This window comes from Mirounga leonina, unplaced genomic scaffold (genome assembly GCF_011800145.1).
Source record: "Mirounga leonina isolate KUSES-001 unplaced genomic scaffold, KU_Mleo_1.0 Mir_165, whole genome shotgun sequence".
Lineage (NCBI taxonomy): Eukaryota > Metazoa > Chordata > Mammalia > Carnivora > Phocidae > Mirounga > Mirounga leonina.
Window position 1 is genome coordinate 12,440,279 of NW_023270415.1, and position 23,798 is coordinate 12,464,076.

At 41.9% G+C, this 23,798-nt stretch overlaps 1 protein-coding gene across 2 annotated transcripts in view; it reads right to left on the reverse strand.

Annotated features, from left to right (window-relative positions):
- Nucleotides 1–23,798, reverse strand: part of CA8 (carbonic anhydrase 8) — a 94,378-nt gene that overhangs the window by 43,809 nt on the left and 26,771 nt on the right. For both annotated transcript variants that reach the window (XM_035011209.1, XM_035011208.1), the window contains exons 4-5: nucleotides 6,459–6,554; nucleotides 857–919 (exon numbers count right to left, since the gene is read on the reverse strand). In XM_035011209.1, the coding sequence (XP_034867100.1) occupies nucleotides 857–919; nucleotides 6,459–6,554 (159 nt within the window). The remainder of the gene's footprint in view (nucleotides 1–856; nucleotides 920–6,458; nucleotides 6,555–23,798) is intronic.

The window sequence follows — 23,798 nt, forward strand, 5'->3', positions numbered from 1 at the left end:
CACTCAGATTCAATCGATTCAACGTGAGCATAAAAGGTACTGGTTACAACAGAACTTGGCTTCCCAGCAAAGGTGGGCTGAATCACTACAGAGTCGTATCAAACTAAATCACCTTCTCTGAGATATGTGATCTTACAGCTTATGTGTACTTGCCTTTTTTCTTTTTTTAACATAAATGCTTTGAAGTATAGTCGCCATAATTTTTGCTTCATTTATACAACTTTCCTATAACCAATGGGCGGAAGGGGTTAACTCAGCAGGCCTGGGTTGCTCAAAAAGCTGCCTGTCTTGAGGACTGGCCTTGATTGGCTCTGAGGTCTTGGGATATTCTGCCTGGTAAGAGTGTTTTTGTATGCCTGAGGCCTCGGGCCATGCTATACCAGTTGGACCCGTAGAGTTTACTCCGCCGACAATGTGATTTGTGATGAAGGCTTGGTTTGGCTGGGGCTGGGGGCGGAAAGGATGGAGGCAGGGTAGCGGAGGTCAGTTACACAGACACTGCATGCTCACATAACTGACCCCTCATAAAATCCCTATACACAAAGGCTCAGCTAGGCTTCCCTGGCTGGCCACACTTCACATGCGTTGTGGCACATCGCTGCCGAAAGATTTAGGTTCATCCCCACGTGATTCCACTGGGAGGGCGCAGCTGGAAGCTTGTGCCTGGTTTCTCCTGGACTTGGCCCCACGAACGTTTGCACTGTCCTTGTTTTTGATCTGTAGCCTTCCTCTGTCATAAACCACAACCATGAGAGTAACAGCTACTCTATGAGTCTCCTTGGAGTGAATCATCAAATCTGAGAGTGGTCTTGGGGTCTGCTTTCATAACCAGTATTTTTATTTAATAAAAACTTACCTTGTACTGGATATCCTGGAGGATTTCAGTCACAGCCTTCAAGCCTACGTGCTCTTTTCCTATCTGCAATACATAAAGCATAAACCATACCACAACCATCTTTAAATACTTTGCTTTCATCCAAAAGAACTAACAGAAAGTGAAGCTCAAGTCTACCTGAATTTCCTTCTCAGGGAATAAGTAAAATACCTTTTCATTAATAACCAGGTCAGCACCTACATAGAGAAATTGAAGTAAGAGAGGCTAGCACAAGAAAGTATTAGTTCTTGGGGCGCCTGGGTGGGTCAGTCGGTTAAGCATCTGCCTTCGGCTCAGGTCATGATCCCAGGGTCCTGGGATCGAGCCCCACATTGGGCTCCCTGCTCAGCGGGAAGCCTGCTTCTCCCTCTCCCACTCCCCCTGCTTGTGTTCCCTCTCTCGCTGTGTCTCTGTCAAATAAATAAAATCTTAAAAAAAAAAAAAAACTTAGCTCTTAGACATTTTAAAGAACTCATTCTAAATTCATCTTGCTGTGTACAGATTATCACCCACTGTGCTATCTGCAGTCGACCCCTGAACACTGACCCCCGTGCCGTTGAAAATCGCGTATAATGTTTGACTCCCCCAAAAACTAAACTACTAATAGCCTACTGTTGACCAGAAGCCTTACTGATAACAATAGTCAATTAACATGTATTTTGAATGTGACATGCATTATATGCTCTATTCTCACAATAAAGTAAGCTAGAGAAAAGAAAATGTTATTAGGAAAATCATAAGAAGGAGAAAATACATTTACAGTACTGTAAAAAATCCATGTTTAAGTGGACCCATGCAGCTCAAAGTCATGTTTGTTCAAGGGCCAACTGTATATCAAATGAAAGAATACTGCAATGTAAACATTTCAAGGATATTTCTGAATTAAAATTGCTCATCACATTCCAAACCCTTTCATTTTTGCCTCTGGCATTCTAGATAATTGTTATAAAGACTGTACCTATGCTGGGGACGCCTGGGTGGCTCAGTCAGTTAAGCGCCTGCCTTCGGCTCGGGTCATGGTCCCAGGGTCCTGGGATCGAGCCCTGCTGCATCGGGCTCCCTGCTCAGCGGGGAGCCTGCTTTTCCCTCTCCCTCTGCCCCTCTCCCCACCGCCCCCACTCGTGCTCACTCTCTCTCAAATAAATAAATGAAACCTTTTTTAAAAAGATTGGACATAATCATATAATCACCATTTTATTCTTACACACATCAGAATATGCTGTTCACAGATTTCTACTTTAAAACATTATATATCATTACACATTTTTAGTGTAAAAAATGCTCCAAAGAATGTGAGGTTTCAAAAGAAATTTGACATTAAGTATTCTTGACTTTAACTTTAAAAATTATAAACGCCATCTGATTTCCACTTTTCAACCGGGTTTCAACGGTCCATGATAATGGAGGACAGTAACGAAAGGAGGTAATTTAAAATCTGAGATAAACAATGTTATCATTTGCTTTTTCTCTTCCGCACAAATTTGTGCAGGATGACCTACAGGAGTTAGGAAAGCTGTCAACATCTCCACATTCCCGGTTTCTCGCCATGTGTACCACGTGAGAAATATGCCAGGTGAAAGGGCATCAGAGAGCAAAGAAAAGAGACAAGACACTTACATAATCTAAGACAGACCAATCGGTTCAAAAGAGTCAGGACTTCAACTATTTCCCAAGTGTCTGCCATTCCTCAGACAGGCTTTAAAGATGCAAAATGAATTCTCTAAAGTTAAGAAAATAATACTTCAGGCAAGTGCACGCGTTGAGTGCAGAAGCCTGGGCCCGATCTTCGGGGCAACCGACCTCCCTTCGCTGTACTGGTTTAACCGCAGAAGAGGACATGGACCGTCCTCATTCAATTAATATCACCCATTATTACCCTTACTCAGAATGCCCAAACAGCATCAAATACAGTTTTTACATATATTAGCACTTAACTCTCACGGGCTCCTTCTTCCTTAAAGATTCCGTACTTTATGGGCAAGAGTTTTAAATCTGCAACAAACTCCGGCTATTACTCCATCTCTTCCCTTTCCTTCTTTGCCAGATCTCTGTAGGAAGAGGTGATAACCACCAAACAGCAAGTATAGACGCTACTCTGCACAGCTGAGTCCCCCAAATCCTAGAGCAGTCCAGGTGACAACACAGCCTGGTACCAGGAGTCTGCCAAGAACCACGAGACCCATTACCTCCTTACTGCTCACCATCCAAAAGGCAACCCGTCAGCCCTGCCCAGCCCTGGCCCTGTGCTTTTCCATTTCTCACTCGAACCTCACCTCATTGTGCCCTCTGCAACAGGGTGCCACCAACTGCTGGTCTGTGTGAACCCCTCAGGGCTGCTCAAGGCCCAGCTCTCCCAGGCCTTCCGAGTGGACGCCGTGCAGTCTCCCCCAGAGACAGGGCTGAAAGCTGTGGTTAGTGCCCTGCGGGTACCCTCCGATGCATACTCTGACCCACAGGCACAAGGCCATCCTCCGAGTGGACCATCCTCCTCAGATACTACCATGCTCTACTTGTGGCGAAGTTCAACTGTCGCCAAGTTTTTTAAAAAACGACCCACTGGTCACTCCCCTGTCACCATCACCTCCTGCTGCCACTACGGAGGACTTCCAACTCCCTGGAATGCGTCTTCACCCCTCAGCCCATGGCTATCAGCCCCCTTCCACCTCAGCACCCATCCTGAGAACATTCCCTGAATTTGTTTTCACTCCAAAAACTTCAACTCTGAAAACCATTCCCTCTGACCCCAGCTTCTCATCCATGCAGCTTTTTTTTTTTTTTTTTAAGATTTTATTTATTTATTTGACAGAGAGGGAACACAAGCAGGGGGAAGTGGGAGAGGGAGAAGCAGGCTTCCTACGGAGCAGAGAGCCCGATGTAGGGCTTGATCCCAGGACCCTGGGATCATGACCTGAGCCGAAGGCAGACGCTTAACAACTAAGCCACCCAGGTGCCCCCTCATCCATGCAGCTCTTACCCTCTCTTCTCTCTCTCGCCATTCACTGATCTGAGGAGCCACGGCTCCGAGGAGCCTCTTGGCTTTGTCCTCTTTCCCTTCCTACCTACTGAATGACACCTCTCCAACCATCCTCAATTCTCTAATCCCTGTGTCCCCCCCAAATCATCTGCTCTGCAAAGAGATCAATGCAACAATTTGCGAGAATTTCCTACTCTTCTACTTGGATAGAGAACAATCCACAAGATCTTGTCCTGCACCATCTATGATGTTCAGTCATAAGTGGGTCTCCCACACTGACTGTCAAGTCTATTATCATTCCCCTCCTGGGCTATTTCAAAACCCAATCCCACACCCATGCTTCCCTTGCTCTAGAAATAATTCTGCTTGGTATGTCTCAGAGATAATGAAGGTCATCAGGCATGAGCTCCTCTAACTTCCTGCCTTTCTTCACCTTTAAATCCATCCCATTTCTACCCACTCTTTCTTCCTGACCCTCTGTTTTGGAGAAAGGGTGGGTGCCCCCTGGTCTCTGAGGTTAGTCTAGCCACAAAAGCTCTCCATCCTGCATCCTCTTGTCTCCTCCTCTTATACTTCAAGTATCCCTTTTTTTGCCAGTATTTTTAAACTCTGCATCTGCACTAGTGCTTTTTGCTCAGAATAAAAATACAGGCAGATCGCAGATCTTGAAATGAAACAAACAGAACATTCCTGTACATCAGCATGAGTTATTACCCCATCTGTCTTTCTTTTCTTGAGCCACGCTGCTTGAAAGGGAAACCTACGCTCACTGCCTATGCTGACCCCCTCCCATTTTCCCACTCCTCCTGCCGAAGTGTGAGAGCCCCAGATGGACTTCAGTCCCTCTCCTCTTTGCTTCGGTGGACACTCCTCATCAGTTCTTCTTTCCTTCATGAAATTCTTCTCTCAGTCTTTCTGTAACTTTACTCTCTCCTAGATAACCAGAATCTCTCCTTACAGCAAACTCAGGGAAAGTTAGAACCAGTGCGCATACTCACAAGCTTCCCCAGGCCTACAACAATGAGCTTCTTCCTGGAATACTGATACTGGTTCCCAGAGTCCTGGCTTTCAGCCTAGTGCTCTATTAGTCCACGCCACCTGTCCTATGCTAAGGATCAGTTAAGTGAAAATATTCTCATATTTAACTCCATTCACAAATATTTGTTGAATACCAATTCCAGAGATGAAACAAACATGCTTACTTCCCTTCTAGAAATGACTGCTCAGGTATTTGTATTATTTTATTTCATTCTTATTTTTTAATAACAAGACACTGCCTTCTACTTCTATTGCCTCAACTTCTCAAATTTGGGTGCTTTATTAACTTTTTCAGGTTACAAAAATGGATTTCAATAGTTACTACTTTAGTACATTAGAGATTATCAAAACATTTTTACCGATACCTTGATACCATAATTTTATTCTACTTATACAATGCAGTTATAAAATAGAAGAAATACAGGGCCCTGCCTGTTAAAAAAAAACACAAAAACAAAAACAAAAAACCATGAACTAAACAGTAAGAAGGTTCATTTAAAACTGTAAGAATTTGCTTTTAAATTCTATGACATGCATCATACTTTCAAGATACTGATCTTAAAATATTAAAAGGCTGAAGCCAGATGGCTGCTTCCAAACATCAACAGACAAGTACCTGAGAGAGAAATTTATAACGGAAAACTGTTGTGCTTAATAATACTAATGAAATATATACGACCCAAAAAAGGCAGGTTTGTGAAGGCCCCGCTGTCTTCGGAAAATTAAGTTACTAACGATCACCGGGCTAATGTGACGCTCAGGTACCACGTTCGCCAAGAGGCAGCCGAGAACCACGCAGTACTGCAATTACAGCAGTGGCTTCTGGTCTTGACGGTGACAGCAGATCTGTGTGTGTCTGTGACCAGTGACTGACCTCTCTGGCCCTTGGTTTCTCTTCTGTAGGATGGGGAAGGAGAGAGCAGAGTCTCTTCTACCTCTTAATCTTTTAGGACACCCAATAGATGACGAGACAAAGTTAAAAGATCCACGGGGGAGAACTAGATTAAATTTTTACTCTTGAAAGTATGTAGTCTGAAAATTAATTTAATTAATATCCTGTGCCCACCACGAGCTCAAATCTAAACTTTATATTGACTGTATCCATCAAGATCTTCGCCAGTCTTATTTCATCAGTGTTTTTCTATCGGACACTTCAAATCATCTTGGACTGAAAATTATTAATAACAAAGAGCTAAAAGAGTCTACTACATGATTACATCATCGATTTTTCTTCGATTTCACAGCAAGCCAGGGTCCAAAAACATTTTCTAAAATCCTTTTTCATTAATAAAATGAACTTTGCCTTCAGGACATCTTCGACATCATTTCTCCAAAGACCCTGAAGGCCAGTTGGAAGAAAATGTCTACTGACTAAATGAATCTTCTACCAATGACTATGACTGCCCTCTTACGAGCCAGAAAAATCAAGTGTTCTCTTTTCAAATTACCTGTGTTCTCTGCACAGGAGTTTAAAAAAGTAATAAAACTGAGAGAGCACACAAAATATTCTGCAAAGGAATCAGAAGTAAGCATCCCTGAACAATACAACAGTCACGACAGGGGATGATTTACCTGAACAAACAAAGCAATGATGGCAATGCCATGTGGCTTCCCCACGGCCTCATCAATACTGCCAAACAGGGTGGAGTTCCAGTGGATCAGATGGAGCTGGGTAAACAACAGACAAGTCGCCTCGTTAGTAATGCATTTCTAGTGAGAACCACAAAGATAGACCAACTTCTCCTTAATTGTTATCTGTTACATCTCTATGGTACCACATGCAACAAAAGTATCCCAAATAGGCACACATAGACCACTTCTTTAATCCAGGTTCTCTGTAGGAGTTCCTTTCTTCTTATTTCTGAACAGAGGCAACGCTCAGTGGGTCGCGGCCTCTTGAGTTCCACTTTAGTGCTAATCAGGAGCACATCTAAGGACACTGGCAGATTGCACATTGATTTAGTTGCTTTTCCTTAAATGCCATCCCCTCTGGTTCTCGAGAGGACAAAACTTCGGGTCTGGGCACAAACACCAGCACTCATTCCAGGTATCAGTACCTGCAAAATCACATACTGTGTCACCTGGTATTTCCATCAAAAATAAGACAAAGCCGGCCTCAAATTCTGGTAAATTATTTCAACTCTCTAAGGATATACAGAGATAGCACCCTGTAATGCTGCATCTTCTTAAAGTCATGGTAATATAATGAATGTTGATGTAGAGCTCTAAAAGAAGGCCATTTCCTGCACCGGAGATAAAATTTTATCTGTGAAGGAATGAAAGACATTGCTCTAGAGGACTCCCGCACTCCTGGCTTCATAAAGCTTTGTAGCTTTCAAGTTTATCTAGAATATGTACTTGCTCTTACACCACTGATAAAACACTTGCAAGAAGCCAAATTCAATTCCCCGGTTTAAATCAAATGCCCACTGAGGTTCGTAGTAAAACAGTAGCTAGGTAAACCTTCTGCCTAGAATGCTATCTTCATCATTATAGCTTTTAATCAAGTTATAATTACTTACCATGTTAAAACACTGTCTCGTTTAAAAATCAGTTCTGATCCAAAAGGACAGAGCTAAAATTCAATCACGATGTCATTTTAGCATCCATATTAAAATGTGAAGGCAAATCATCACGGGAATAGTCACCGATTTGCTTTTTCTACCTGCTGAGTTTGTCCTAACTAGAATTCAAGATTATATAGCTGACCGCTAGAGGGAGGTAATGAAGTCCTCTGCCTATAATAGAAACGGGAACCGAGAAAAAGACCACATTCAAGGCCAAGCTAGGACAGACCATGAAAAACCAACACGGACCACGACTGCCCAGTAAATGCAACTGTCAAGGCACTGCCTTTGAGAAAACAATGCTCTATAACGCTTCAATTAATAATGAAAGACAGACCAATTTTAATCTTTCCTCTTCTGGCTCCAACAATAGCTGGAGTCCCAGTGGTACAGATAAGTGTACAGTGTAAAGATAAGAACCCACTGCCTTAATTAAATAAAGAAGGCCCAAGGTTGAAAGCTGTTTCCATTCGGCAAATCACAGAGTTCAAATGAACGTTTTTTTCTCACTTCTCATAGCAACGTTACAGAGTATTTTTTCTGAAACAAAACAAGCCAAAAAAAAAAAAAAAAAAGCCTGGTTTCTTTTTGTGTTTCGCCTTGCCACTCCTTATAACTCAGCAACATCATATACTCACACGTGATCTTCAACATCTGCTTCACGGTCTTTTTGTGTTTTAAAAATTGAGGGTCCCCACGCCGTAAGTGGATGCTGCACAAGGTGACTTTGTTTCAGAGAGTGAGTTTACAGTGAAGAAACCAGACAAATGCTACCTGGACCAGGGGAGCAAGGTCAGCATCCACAGTCATCAGTCGTGTTGACAGCGTGCACCCTGGACAGGATGTGCTGAAAATGACATGTTACCCCCGTGGTCTTCCCCCCAGTAACCTAAAACCCCAGTCTAATCATGAAGAAAACATCACAGGGATCTCAGTAGAGGGACAGTCTACAAAATACCTGACCGGTACTCCTCAGAACTGTCAAGGTCAACAGAAACCAAGAAAGCCTAAGAAAATGTCAGTGACAAAAGGGGCCTAAGGAGACATAAGAACTAAATGTAACATAATATCATAGGTGAGCTCTTACAACACAGAAAAGAAGTTAATTTAAAACTAAGGAAACTGAATAAAATTCAGACTTCATGAAGTACAGATTTCGGTCCACTAATTCTAACAAACATAACATGCTAAGGTAAGATGTTAATAACAGGGAACTAGGTATGGGTTATATGGGAACTTCCTGGACTATCTCCACAATCTTCTAGAAATCTAAAAGTGCTCTAAAAAAAGGGAATTGTTGGCACCTCAGCCAACCCAAGCTAAAAATGGGTAATTGGAAGATCGCTAAGACTCTTGTGTGACTAGCGCATAACACAGAATGAACTAACCAGAGAACCTCTACCACCTGTTGCTCATTCTACCACCTGGGTCTTAGCAGGTCAGTGGCAGAAGAGATTTTTCCCTCACAATCAACATGGGACCCAAGACTGGGAAACACAGTCCTGTTCTGGTACTTACTGGAAACCCTCTTCGCTTGGAGGCTCTTGCTCTCACTTTAAGACCAAACATCATTAGAGATCCTCTTTCCATACCTTTAGAACGTGGTTAATTCAAGGACCAGGCAAATTTCCAACACATTCTGGAAATCAGCTATAACCCAGCAGTAGTAACTTCGCTGCATGACCCACTAACATAACGCTCCACATTTCCGCGGCCTCTCTGCTTCAGCTCACTCTGTGCTCCCTGAGCCCTTCCTCACTCCACCTGCATTAGTGTGCTAGGGCCACCATAACAAAGCCCCACAGACTGGGTGGTGCAAACAACAGAAATGTATCTTCTCGAAGTTCTGGAGGCTGAAAGTCCAAGAGCAAAGTGTCAGCAGGCTTGGTTTCTTCCGAGGGCTCTTTCTTCGTCTTGTAGATGGCTACCTTCTCCCTCTGACCTCACATCATCTTTCCCCTGTGTGTGTCTGTGTCCAAATTTCTTCTTCTTATATAAAGACACCAGTCATACTGGATGAGGGCCCACCCGAACCACCTCATTTTAGCCTAAATACCTCTATAAAGATCCTGTCTCCAAATATGGTCACATCTTGATGTGGCAGGAGTTCAGACCTCAACATATGAATGGGGGGAGGGGAGGCGCAATTCAGCCCATCACACTATCTAGCTCACCCTTTCCTCTCTCCCCACTTTAATGAAAGTTTTTTCAGGTCTCGAAAGCTTGAACTATTCGTATCAACTTCTGCTCTCCTATAGCCCCCTCCTTATTCCTATCATCTTATACTTTGCCTTATATTAGTCTTGATTCTATCTCATAAAGCAAAGCCATAGTGATGGGAAATTACCAGTGTATATGAAGAACTAAAAGTACCTCTGAGGGTAGCTAGAGCGTATGTATGTCTGACTGTGACAGGAAAGATGAGGCTGGAAGTTAGAGGGGTTCGGGTGGCACAGAACTTTAAATGTTATCCTAACTGTATTTTGGGGAACACTAAAAAATATATTAGCACAGTGACTATTATTATTACTTATGCTGCTTAGAATCAAATTTGCCCATGCCAGCGTCTGTCCTTCTAAAGTCCTATGGCAGTATGAGGGTAGAAAAGAAGTGGAAGATGGGACACAGGAGCCTGGAAGATAAGCTAGAAGGATATCACAAAAGCTCCAGCTGAAAGATCATGCCAGAGGTGCATGATGGCTCATTTCATGGGTCAACATGGCTAGGCTATGGTGCCCAGCTGTTTGGTCCAACACCAGTCCAGGGGCACCCGGGTGGCTCAGTCAGTTAAACGTCTGCCTTCAGCTCAGGTCATGATCCCAGAGTCCTGGGATCGAGCCCCGCGTCGGGCTCCCTGCTGAGCAGGGAGTCTGCTTCTCCCTCTGCCTGGTCTGCCTGCCACTCCCCCTGCTTGTGTGCTTGCACTCTCTCTCTCTGACAAATAAATAAAATCTTTAAAAAAAAAAAAAAAAAAACACCAGTCTAGATGTTGCTGTGAAGGTACTTTTTAAAGATGTGATAACACTTAAGTCAGTAGACTTTTAATAAAGAAGATTAATCCCCATAATGTGGTGGGCTTCATCCAATTAGTTGAAGGTCTATGAGAAAAGACTGAGGTCCTCTGAAGAAGAAGAAATACTACCCCCAGATTATAACATACAAATTCTGCCTGAGTTTCCAGTCTGTGACCTGCCCTGCAGATTTTGGACTGGCCAGTTCCTGCGATCTCATGAGCCAGTTCCTTAAAACAAATCTTAGTTTCTCTTTCTGTCTCAGATACGTATTCTCAATATATAGTTTCTCTGGAGAACCCTGATCAATACACAGGTTGTAGAGACAAATGAACAAGCAGAAAGTGTGAAGACAAATGAACAAGCAGAAAGTGTGAAGAAAATGGAGGTTTAAATATGAACAAGACTAGTAGCCATAGGAATAAAGCCAAAGGACTCTAACAATTAAAGTGACAGTATTTGGAATTTCCTCTCCTAAGCCTAAGTGGAGTTCCAGTAGGGATGGGGGACAGAGGGACGAAACAATCCACAGATGATCAGAAAATACATACCAGAACTTCTGCTCATTTATTTCTGTCCTTTTTAAAATTTCAGTTTCCCTATGCCTCACAAAATAATTATATGTACAGAAAAAGATCTAGATCAAATACATATGAGTGCATGAATATAATTTATTACTGAATATACACAATAGTGAGGATACATGCTCCAAAATCCGCTGAGGGACAAAGGAGTTTGAACGGAAAGGCGTAGGACACTTGAGAACATGGTTTAGAAAATGAGGAAGCAGCCCATCCAGTCAAAGGAAGGCTTTGGTAGAGGTCCAAGCAGTTCTTATCAGTCTAGGGAGCTTGGAAGCTAACTTCAAAGCCTAACAACAGTAGACGCAGGCTCTGGGGTGTGTCTGGTCCGTGGTACACTACAGAGCGCAGAGGCGGGGATGCTGGGCACTTCTGCAACTCTGTTGACAAATTCTGAGAGGCAACATGCTCCCACAAAAGGTCTCTGAGCTAGCAATGAAGTCCTGGATTTTTGGTTCGGTTCACGGCTCTTTAGCTCTGTGAACTTCTCAAGTCACTAACTTGTCTGAGCATCAGGATCTGTAACATAAGGAGGGCTGTGTCTTCCCAGCTGGGCTTCTTCACACCTCTCTCCGCCCGCCCAGAGTACTCTCTTTATTCCTAGATTTCTCTCACGGTTCGCGCTCATTAGCATTAATTATATGCAGGCAGCAAAGACATAGAAACAGGGTGATGAATTTTGAGAATGGAGAGCAGCTTACTTGAGAGTGAAGCCCAAGTATTTAAATGACCCTGACCGTTGCTAAGGAGTCTAGGGGTTAGACGGCATTCTCGCTACATCTGCCGCCTAGACGCACGACAGTCCCACTCTGGGCGGCCGCCTCGCTCCGTCGGAGTCCGCGGGACTCAAGGTGACTGCAGGCAGGGCTCTGCCTCACCAAGGCCTTCTGGAGCCTGAGCACAAAGCACAGCAGGTGGCAGAGGGCCTGCCTCTTGCCCTCCGAACCCCCACTCCTGCTATGGCTATCAACAACAGTAGTTGAAAAAGAGAGGAGAATTCTTCAACCCAAAAACAGGGCAGTTCTCCACTCTCCCTTCAGAGACTCGCCCTCAAAAGACAAAAGGTGTTGGCTTCCTCCCAACGTGGGCATGTCTGAGTAGAAGAAAGTGGTTTTCTCTATCAAAGCCAAGTCTTTCCTCACTTCTTACTGTTCTCCACCCCCAACCCCACCACTGCCTAACCACGAGGCCTCAAGCTATGTGGCCTCATGTGAGTTAACAACGTACGTATTACGGAGAAATAAGAAAGCAAAGATCCATTATTCCTCTTATCAGCATCATGACCATCATTCCTTCCTATTAAAAGATAAAAAACACCTGACCATTCGATAACAACCGCAACGCACCCTTTGATAGTTTCCGAGAAAATCTTGGAGCTTTTGCTGCAGGGCTCACAAATTCAAATTTCCTGCAATTGATTATGCCGCTCTGCCATTAGTACCCGTGAAACGTTAATCTTAATGTACTTAACTCACAGCGATAGATAAATTTGTCCAAAGTTATGAAACTGTGACAAGCCATAGCCTTATAATCACTTATTTGTCACCAAGAAAAGTAAGTTTGAAGATTTCATGGCAGCCTAACAGAAAGCTATCTTCAAGATAAATGAGGTTTATTATTAACATAAATAACACGACAGCATTAAAGTACAAAAGAATGAATCATGAGGAATGGAAAAAGCAGTAAAGGCTGAAAAGGCACTTATGACTCACAAACTTCATTCTCCAGCCCTGTGCACTCATTCGCACAAGTTCTGTGAAATTGCTTATCCTCAGATGCTTGATGGACAATTCCTTTCAAACGGCTTCATGTCAGCTCAAGCTGAGTATCGCTAGAACCGACATCAGCTCCCTTCAAAGGTGCCCTCTTACTGTCTCACCACAGAGCCCCAACCTCCTGGGCTTGAGACCTTGACTCCCCCCAAACCCCTTTATCTCCAACTCACCAACGCCTTTCCTGGCTCCTAATTGTTTGCATTATAAAGCTCAACTGATGTCCATTTCATGCAGCTTTCACCACATTTCCTCTCTTCAAAAATGTCTGATTTGCTTTATTTCCTACCCACACAAGATTAAATTTCTCTAACCCCATCCCTCCCCATCCTATCTCCAAAATACTCAAAACAAGTGAGACTCCTGACCATTCACAACACCCTCCCTATTTTGTTTATGTTCCACTCACTTGGAATGCCGTTCCCCATCCTGTCCTGAGACTTATCCAAACTTACCTATCTTCCTGGTCCTCGACAGGCATTTGATAGAGAGACAGACAGACTGAAGACGCAGATGATGGGAGATGGAAACAGATACAACTTGAACCAATAGATACGAAGGAAAAGGGATAACTGGGGTTTCCACCCTGTATCACTTCCCAAAAGAAAGAGGAGTTCTCTTGTAGAGAGGAGTTGAAAGTTACATCACAACAGTCCAACTGGTCTCCCATGAGTAAGCAATGCAGAATGAAGAACTGCCTTAAGAAGAAAGGCTGACAGTACAGACTACAGATATCTTTAGATATCTAGAGAGACAGCCTTACAGAGTCCGTTCACCCATGGATCCAGTCACAAAAAAGAGTGACAGAAGGGCAAAGACTGAGCTTTCAGAAATGGTGAGATGAGAGAAGGGGGAATATCAAATATGCAGGAGGAAAACCAGAATATTCCAAAGTCCTGTTTGGACAAAAGAGAAAAATCCTTCTAGAAGAAATTATGGTCAACGGTGTCAAGGCTCTGCAACAAAGCCACAAAGAAACAAAAGAAAATGAGGAAAGGAAGAGATCTGGGATTTATTTCTTTTTAAAGATTACTGAGAAGGCAATGCAATCAAATGAAAGCAGCAGAGGCAGAACATAAAGATGTTAGGATAAAACCAGCAGGGCAAGGCCACTCATCCAAGAAGGTGGGCAGGGAGTATCAGAAAACAAATCAAGAGGTAACTACAAGTGAGTGCTAAGTGATTTTTTTTAAATAACGACAAACTGTATGCTTGAGTTTAAGTAAAAGTCACCTTTGCCTTTAGTATTCTTTTAATCTATTCTTTCAATGGACAAAAGTAAAACCTGAGAGAATCACAAACTGCTGTAAGTTTTGATAAATCAGAAGTATTCCATGCACCTATGAACTCACATGCAATTGCACCTAAAAACCATTTTTCTGCCAAACTATAGTCATCGAGAACTTTCCTCTGAGCTGGGCCACTACCTATCATAGATTCATCAAGAAAAGATCCTGGTACCTAGGTCCTGATTTTTTTGCTCAACTGCTTCCCTTAGTCCCAAAGAAATTCAACGACGGAGAGTTGCAGCCCATCTCCCACCAGATTCTGAGTTTCAGAAGCCAAGAATGTCACCTCACCCACGCTCCATCACACTCCAAAACACCCGTTATCAGAGCACTCGGGAAGAGCTATGAAATGAGAAAAAGGAGAAGAAAAAATAATGTCTCGGCTACAGTTAACACAGAGATGGTTGAAACGAAGAAGACATCAAGTACTCAAATTTTAAAAAGAACGGGAAACTGGAAGTGAAATGTTTTGAGTAACAAAGTGGGAGCAATAATTAAGCGAAAAAGAGCAGAAAAAGCAGCCCCTCTCTACAGATCCACTCCTCCTTAGATGAAGCAGATGAACTGAGATTTAGAGTGTATTCTTTTCAGGTGCTGCTGTACTTTCAGATGTCATGGTCAATATATTATGCAGCTATTACTCAGAGAAGGACACCCAAGGTGCAGACAGATATAATAGTGACAAAGCGCTGTAAAGCATGAAATGGAAAATAAATTATTCGAAATTCTATCTCTGACTGTCACTTACTGGTCACGTTTGCCTAAACTTAATTATGTATCCTCTTACATAGGTAGAAGAAAATAGGAGGGTCTGTTAAGACATTTCAGAGCAACTTCATCTATTAATATATTAATATCAGAAGCTATTTATAGTGTTCTTAGGGTTCGGAATTGTCCATTCAAAAGGCACTGGAGTTCTCTGTGATTTCTAAAAAGTTTTTTTTCAAAGCAGAAGGACCTCTTTGAGTGCTAATTTCCTTTTGTTTGCTTTGATGCTGCGGTCGTCTTCGAAAGAGAGCATTTTATTTTATTTTATTTTATTTTAAAGATTTTATTTATTTATTTGACAGAGAAAGACACAGCGAGAGAGGGAACACAAGCAGGGGGAATGGGAGAGGGAGAAGCAGACCCCCCGCCGAGCAGGGAGCCCGATGCGGGACTCGATCCAGGGACTCCAGGATCATGACCTGAGCCGAAGGCAGTCGCTCAACCGACTGAGCCACCCAGGCGCCCGAAAGAGAGCATTTTAATACTGTTAAGGCTCTTCTCTCAAAAACAGAAGCTTCCTTCAGGAAATTCACTAGGAAAGGTTGGAAAAGGCTTGTTGGAGCAGTCATGAATCAAAGAAAACAAACATATTGTTTTGAATTAATTTTTATTTAATGTAAGAGCAAAAGCAATTAAAACAAATTCTTTGACATCGGCTTCTTTGCTTTCCAAGAAATATCCCCCATCTTCTTTTTAGTCCCCTGTCTTATTTTATAAAAAAAAAAAAAAAAAAATCTGAATTGTGGGTTATGGGCTGCAATTAACTTGCCATAACCGAAATTCTCTATATTTCATTTGTTATTCTATAAAATAAAGGCGGCTAAGGGATGTCAAAGGGTCTTGGTGTTATAGAACAGAAGTCATGTATAGACTGCCTCTGTTTGCTCTGTATGGTGAATCAGTAAATAATGTCTGTGTTCTTTCCCCACTGCCCCCAAATAAAAAACACATTTGACACGAGTTCTGAAAGGATGGCGGCATTCAACAAAACATTTACGGAGCACCAGTAATCCCTGGGCTTTAGTGTTCACCGCTTTCAACACTGGAAACACAAAGACCTCAAATCCTTTCATAATACAGGGTATGAATAAACAAAAATATAAAACTTCTAATTCAACGGAAGGAAAAGATGAGTGAAAGGGGTCAGTTGCAATGTAAATTATGGAGGATGCTTTGGGTGTCTGATTTTTTTAATGTGCTCTGATGTGTGGCATTCTCCCCCAGGCGCTGCTCATTACGAACACGACCTCACTTCAATCCTCACTATCTAATGACCTCCTCCTAATGACAGATGCTAGGACTGCCACCAACGCCCCATCTTGACAAGAAGGGAACGGAGGCACAGAAGGCAGAGTAGCCGTCCAGGGTCACACAGCTAACAAGCGACAGAGCCAGGAGGTGGCCCAGGCGGTGGGGCTCCACCCTTCCGTGGCAGCTCTGAACTCCCAAGAGGAAGGGCAAGAGAAGACCGATCAGGATCAGGGCAGCTTTCGCAGCCTCCTGTTCACACAGTGCGTGGAGGAACGACACACAACGTTCTCTCTCGAGACTAGAAAAACCAGGGAGAGAGAATGAAGGGTGTACAAACCAAGAAACGGCTAGTAATCCAGTCACGCCGTGCCTGATGCCAACAGCACACGGTGCCAAGGCGCACACCTGCTGTGAAGGAACACTTACTCACTCTGAGCTCCCGGGGGAACTACCTGAGCTCTAGGAGTCTCTGCTATAGAAGAGAGATCGTACTATCTACCATTTAAGGCCCTTGCAAGGGCAAGAGATACGACATGGAAAGCTTCTGGAAAATGTCAACGAAGTGCTGGCTAGAGCCAATGAGAGTGGGGAGAAGCAGGAGGTGCCAACAGAAAGATACTGTATGAAAACTGCATTAAAAGTCTTGGAAAACAAAGGTATGCCCATCTACCTTTTCTTTTGGTTATTTTCTCATTATGCTGCTGAACTCACCTATTTATTGTCCTCAAGGTTAAAAGTAACTACTAAGTTTTTCCATTATAGAAAGCTGGATCATTTCTATCAGAGTCGCAAAATTCAAATGCCTCTGGGAAGCAGGCCGATCAATGAGGGAAAGCACGTGATGAACAAGGAGGGGGAGAGCTAGGAAAAACATCCTCTTGCCTCTTCTCTTCCCATTGAGCATATTGCTGTTGGATGATCCTATACACTCCCAGGACTTCCCTGGCCATCTAGATGGCCATGATTCCAAAATCAACATCTTTCACCAAAATCTGCCCTGAGTCTATCTCCCTTTACTAAACTGCCTACCGAAATATTTTTAAATTAGCTTTTCATCATTGAAGTCCCTCCACCACTCCACAGAGCTGTGTCCCCCTCTTTGCTCCTAGCTCTGTTAACGGACCTAAACCAGAAATCTCTTTCATCATCTTCTTCCCTTACAAACAACCAAGAGGTATGTCCTATGTCCTGCCATTTTCTACCTCCTTAAAATCTCCCACCTCCATCCACTGGACTTACTCCCATGAGCAATTCCTTAGTTTAAGATATCTGTAATCTACTGCTAGAATTAAGGCCCAGGTCTCTTAACTAATCTCCATGCCTCCCAAGTTGGCATTTCAAATTCATTCCTCACCTTGCAGTTATATGGTGCAAATCTTATCATGTCACCCTCCTTAGGAAAGCTCATTCAAGGCTTCTTATTGCTCCCAGGGTACAGCCCACACTCTTTAATATGTCTTTCTATAATCTTCCAAAGTGTGCCGGCTTTATTATATATTAACTGTTTCACATATGTTGGTGGTAACAATAACAGTAATAAGCTCTTTTCAGTAATAAGAATACACATAAAACGATTTTAATTGGGCTTAAAATTCAACACGATTTCATTTCTCTGTAAAATACCTCTGTCAATTTTCATATTCCAACTTTATATACCTAATACATTGCCTCTTAACCTAATTTTCAGGAAATATATTTTAAATCCAATTACAGTATTCAAAATATTACAATTCACAATAAAATGCATTTATCTGAAAATGTTAAAGAAAATCCATTTTAATCCTCACTGTACCTGAAAAGGTACTTGCCTGTTAACACAGCACACTCAGAGGCTTTCACTTTTACTTTGTGAATTGCAATTATCTAGAGCAAAAATCAGAATCATTTCGGTAGAAATATGAGAAGGCATATATTGTAGAGGGAAAAGAATGGTACTCGGTCTGAGTCTCAGCCATTACCGACGTACCTGGGGCAACTTATTTAACACCTCTTGACCGGATTATTCAACTGAAAAATACACATAACATCTACCTCTAAGGGATATTTTAATGATTAAATAAGATATGGCACATGCCTGGTGCATGGGTGGTCTTCAGAAGTATTAATGCTTGTCTCCACAATTCCCTGAGGACTGCAGGAAAATGCACCTTGCATTAACTCCATGGACATGAGATAATGCAAGGGACATAAAACTTTCCAACAATAACAAAAATCTTGTATCCTCGAAATATTCTGAGAAGAGTGAACTCTGACAGGCTAAAGAAATAAATGTATACATAGAAATGCATGTCACAGATTTTCACAAAAACGTTCCCCCCACCAAAAGAGGAATTTCCCCCTGGCTCTACAACCAGATGAAAACGGAGGATTGTCGTAATCCTCAAGACAAAAAGCTCTGCAAAAATCTACACCTATGTTTTTCCCACAAAGTACTTCCTTATTTACATAAGTTTTGTAATTTACTTTAAAGTCATAACAAACTAATCCAACTCACTTGTTGCTCAAGAGAGTTGCACAAAGAACCATTCTTCAAGGAAACTCACTAAACCACATCAATTCTAGTGCTAACCGAAGGGGTACCATGTTTCCCTGAAATGTGTTAAGCCTCTCCGGCTAACACAGGAGCAATGCTACAGGGAGCCAAATGCGAATCAAATTATTTTAAAGGGCCTTCTAAAAAGCCGGGTTTTAACCTACTACTGACCTCAAACATGGAGTCCAAGTTTCCTTTCAATACCGTGACAAGGTAAAGTATCACTTTGCTTGATTGAGATGGAACTTGTACCAAAACAGGTCGAGTTAAAAAAGGTCAAACTAGGAACAGGAAAGGCATGAATGGGTGTGAACCAGAAAAGGCACAACAATTCAGATAGGAAATTTAACCTACGTTTATATGGCAGTGCACTTCAATTTTGTATAGCTCACACTGACTTAGGGGAAAAACATTTCTAAAACAAGATGATCACACCTGGCACATAGTCCAAAATGAATCATCACCAATGACCACAGTGCTTCCAATGTTCAGAGGGCAGATATGGGAAAGCCAATTAGGACAGGAGACCCTTACCTAGGGCTGAATTTGCCTACTGATGAGGCCTGTCTCTCCAGGACTGACCAGAGTCTCTGTTTTATGACACTTACTCCCCTGGTCCACAGTCATGGTTGTCAGACCAGTACTTTTACTGGACGGACTCCTCAAGACCTTTATCATCTTGGCTATCCAAAACCACTCAAAAAAACAACAGAAATTCTAACAGAAACAAAATTTTTTTTTTCCAGAAGTCTTTAGTATAGGTAGAATACTTGTTTTATTTCTTTTTAAAGATTTTATTTATTCATTTGAGAGAGAATGAGAGAGAGAGAGAGAGCCTGGGGCAGGGGGGGCCAGAGGGAGAAGCAGACTCCCGGCTGAGCAGGGAGCCCGATGCGGGACTCGATCCCAGGACTCATCGTGACCTGAGCCGAAGGCAGTCACCCAACCAAATGAGCCACCCAGGCTCCCAGAATATTTGTTTTAGACCACTGAAATGTATCAGTAAGTAAAACTGTATTTTTGTGTGTACATGCAATCCTAGAGATGGGCCCCTTAGAAAAGCAAGGACCCCTCCTTGCTCGACAGTAACATAACCCAGAAGATAATTTTGCTATCTAAAATTATTCTACAGGTGTAGAGTTACTTTATTACCTTTGCTTTTACAGAACACCATATGTGAGATTTTTAATTAATTTGCAGCTAAGCCTTAAACAAGAATGAAAATTTAATGGAAACCCTGTTTCTGTGGGGAAAATGGTAACTACTTTATAGTGGGCACTCCCCAGCACATTTTCAATAAGGCACTGTGATGAAGGTAAGAGTGAGAACTTGCTACCCTGTACAAAGGTCGACATTCAATTTATTATAGCACGCCTAATGAAAATGTAATGTTAGAAAAATACAAATGAAAATGAGAGAAGCGTAATCACTATAGAACATATTTATTGAGGACTTACTGTATTTAGCTAAACTGAAAACCAAAGGCCTGTTAAATTTTGAAAATAATTCCAGAAGAGGTGTCTTGTGGGGCAAAAAGCCACTTTTCTGGTAGTCCTCTCTTTGGTCTGAATGTATGTTCCTACTTTCAGCAGACACAACCAAATTCCACTTTCCATCTGTTCCCCTCTCCTACCCTCCATGCAGACAGAACCTCAATTGCATATACGTATCAGGAGGCCAAGTGCTTATGGGAAGGCTAGACCACCCCCCTCAGCCCCACAGGGTGAACTTGATTAAGCTAAGAATTACAGCCTTGTCATTGACCTTGAAATGACCGTTTCAGGAACGTGCATGTACAGAAACTCTGGACAATGATACGGGAGGGGAATTCTGACTGATGGTAGGGGTGAGGAAGACTTCTGGAATTCCTAAGACTGGTAATAGCATGGATGATGGCAAACACTTTGGTTAACTGCTCGGCAGCATCCACCATGCTGCACTATGCCTTTCCTACAATCCAGGCCGGGCCACCCTTGAAAGTGTATGAGCACCAAAAGGCTAGAATATTCACAGAAGTTCTATCCTGACAGACAAGATTCTGAATGTAATCCAAATGTCTGTCAGCAGTGGAAACATACTGTGGAAAATTCATATAATGAAAGTAAATTAAGCAAACATAAAGTACACACCACTGGTGTAGAAGATTCTATAAACGTAATGCAGAATTTTAAAAATCTAAGACACAAAATAACAACTGCTATGACTCAACTTATATAAAATCCCAAGACAGGCAAAATTTATCTTTGATGCTGGAAGTCAAGATCACAGTTAACCTTGTAGGAACCATGAAGGGAGCTTCTGGGCTACTGGTTATTTCTGTTATGTTTACTTTCTGAAAATGCAATGAACTGTCTATTTGTGGTTTGGGCAACCTTTCTGTGCATGTATCATTTACTTATAAAAATGTTTTTACTGTAAAAAATAGAGATGGCACCAAAAGCACAGCTAGTAAGAGAAAAAATATGGTAAATCAGATTTCATCCCAATCAAAAAGTTTTGGACATCAAGCAACACCTTCAACAAAATGAAAACATAATACATATGGATGGCAAGCAGCCACATGAAAAGATGCTCAACGTCACTAGTCATCAGGGAAATGCAACAAAACCACAATGAGATACCACTTCAAACCCACTAGAATGGCTATACAAAAAGACAGACGATAACAAGTGTTGTCCAGGATGTGGAAAAACTGACACCCTCATACAGTGCTCTCGGGACTAGTGAAATGATGCGGCCCCTTTGGGAAACAAATGAGCCATTCCAAAAATGTTAAACCCAGAGCTACCTTATGACCCAGCAGTGCCACACCTACGTATATGCCCAAGAGAAATGAAAACGTGTGTCAGTACAAAACCTCGTACACAAACGTTCGCAGCTACGTTACTCACAATGGCTAAAAAGTGGAAACTAAGTATCCATCAACTGGCAGATAAAGAGCATGTGGCATATCCATACAAATGGAACGCTTTCTGGCAATAAAAGTCATAAAGTACTGATACAGGTTACGACATGAATAAATGAACCTTGAAAACTTCGCGTGGTTCCATTTATATGAAATGTCTAGAATCGGAAAGTCTATAGAGACAGAAAGCAGATTAGTGGTTGCCTAGGGCGAGGGGTGGGGGGTAGGGGATGGGGAGTAACTTTTTCTTTTTGGGGTGATGGAAGTGTTCTAAAAGTAGACCACGGTAATGGCTGTGCAACACTGTAAATATACTCAAGCCGTCGACCTGTATGCTTTAAATGGGTGAATCTTATGGTATGTAAATTTTATCTCTGTAAAACGATTTTTTAATGCAGGAAAATATAACTTTTAATCACTAATTTGTGAGGATGTGACACTTAGAGGTGATACAGCCATCTTGCAACGATGAGTGAACAAGGGCGAAAAGCCGAACTCCTAAAATGCCTTAGCAGAAAAACAAAGCAACTGGCCCTTAGAAATATGGCTTAGCAGCTGAATTAACCAACCCTGGAACTGCCCTTTGGGACTTTCTGTAATGTGGAAGGGAAGTGTCTGATCATTTCTTTGTTGTGTCTCCTATTACTTGCCTGAAACCAAGACACTCGTCTAAAAGAGACGGAGGATGCTAAACAAAAGCACTCCGTTGGTTTCTTACATCAAATCTCCTCGATGTATACATAGCACAATAACTTAATAAATAAAAGAAAAATTTTATTACAATTCAAATTTGGGCTTCTGGTAGACAAAATGGAATATTTCCTGAAAATAAAGTTCCATCTAAGAATACACAAAAGTGGATGGAACTTTTTGCTCTCACAGAGCTTTTCACAAAAATATTCTAAGAGGCATTTTCTACATCGTTATTTTTAATACCATGAAAAATGTAAACCAGTTATCAGTGAGCAGAAAATGTATCATCAGCTGCAGCAATTTCAGGAGTATAAATCTAGTCCTAAATCTCTTATGCTCACATTAGTATTTCTTAATAATAAGCAGTGGATTTTATCAGTAGTTTATTACTGAGGTGAGTAGCTTAGTAAGTTTCAAGAATGGATTAATTATTGATGTGGATGAAGACAACATATGCTACTATGACAGCTACAATCGTAATATGTAAACTAAGGGCATAAAACAGCCATTACCTAGGATTAAGAATATAATTTCCCCTTGGTAAAGTACTGCATGATTAGGCTTACTCGGGAACATTACATACTCCTGTGATACCAATAAGCAGTAGTGATTAAAACTGCAAATGTTTTCCCATGACATTGCATGAAGAGAAGATACTATGTACTCTTATATTAACTCACTTACCTAGAGCCAGATTTAAATAGATGCATAAGTAAATAATACCAGCTGCTGCAATAAATCCTGGTTAGTGACCTCTCTTCTGAGTTCAGATCTGCATTTCGAGCCCCTTCCTGGGCATTTCCACTTGGAGGAAAGGCGGCTGTCAAATTCAGGCATTTCAAAGTATACCCCATGATTTTCCACCACAACAGTCCCCCGGAGGTCATATTCAAAACATATCAAAATATACACTACGATTTCCCACCAAAACAGTCCCCCTTTCTGACATTTCTTAAAAGGTCCATTTTTCCAGTTACTGAGGCTCAAATCTTAGAGGAATCACGGATTTCTCATTTCACCTGATCTCCAGAAAAGCTATCAAAACCCTTTTTGGTCTCTGAATGTTCTCTCTCCCCACACTGTTTCTAACACTGATTTTCTTTGTCAAGGCCATCATCCCAATTGTATTACATCTGGTTTTTAAAATGACTTCCCCAAAGCATCGCACCTTTCTGATCATTGAAAATTATTAGATTTCACTAGAAGTACAGTTTTAGCAGGGAAGTGATTTTTGCATGCTTTGTCACTGGTGTGTTCCTAGTACCTAAATTGCCTGCAACCTACACAGTAAGTGCTCAATAAATATTTAGTGAATGCATGAAAAAATCTGTAACTGTGAAATGTAGAACAGTGATCCCCACTGCCCTTAGTGAAATGCCATGTATACATCGTACATCTGACCAAGGAAAAGTGTATCAGTATAATCCTGACATTTAAGAGTTTCCATTCTTTGTCCCCAACCTGCCATTCAAAACATACTCAATTTCTAGATCCCCTAAACTCCAGCTACAATAGATTGCTATAAAATCGCTATATTTATAT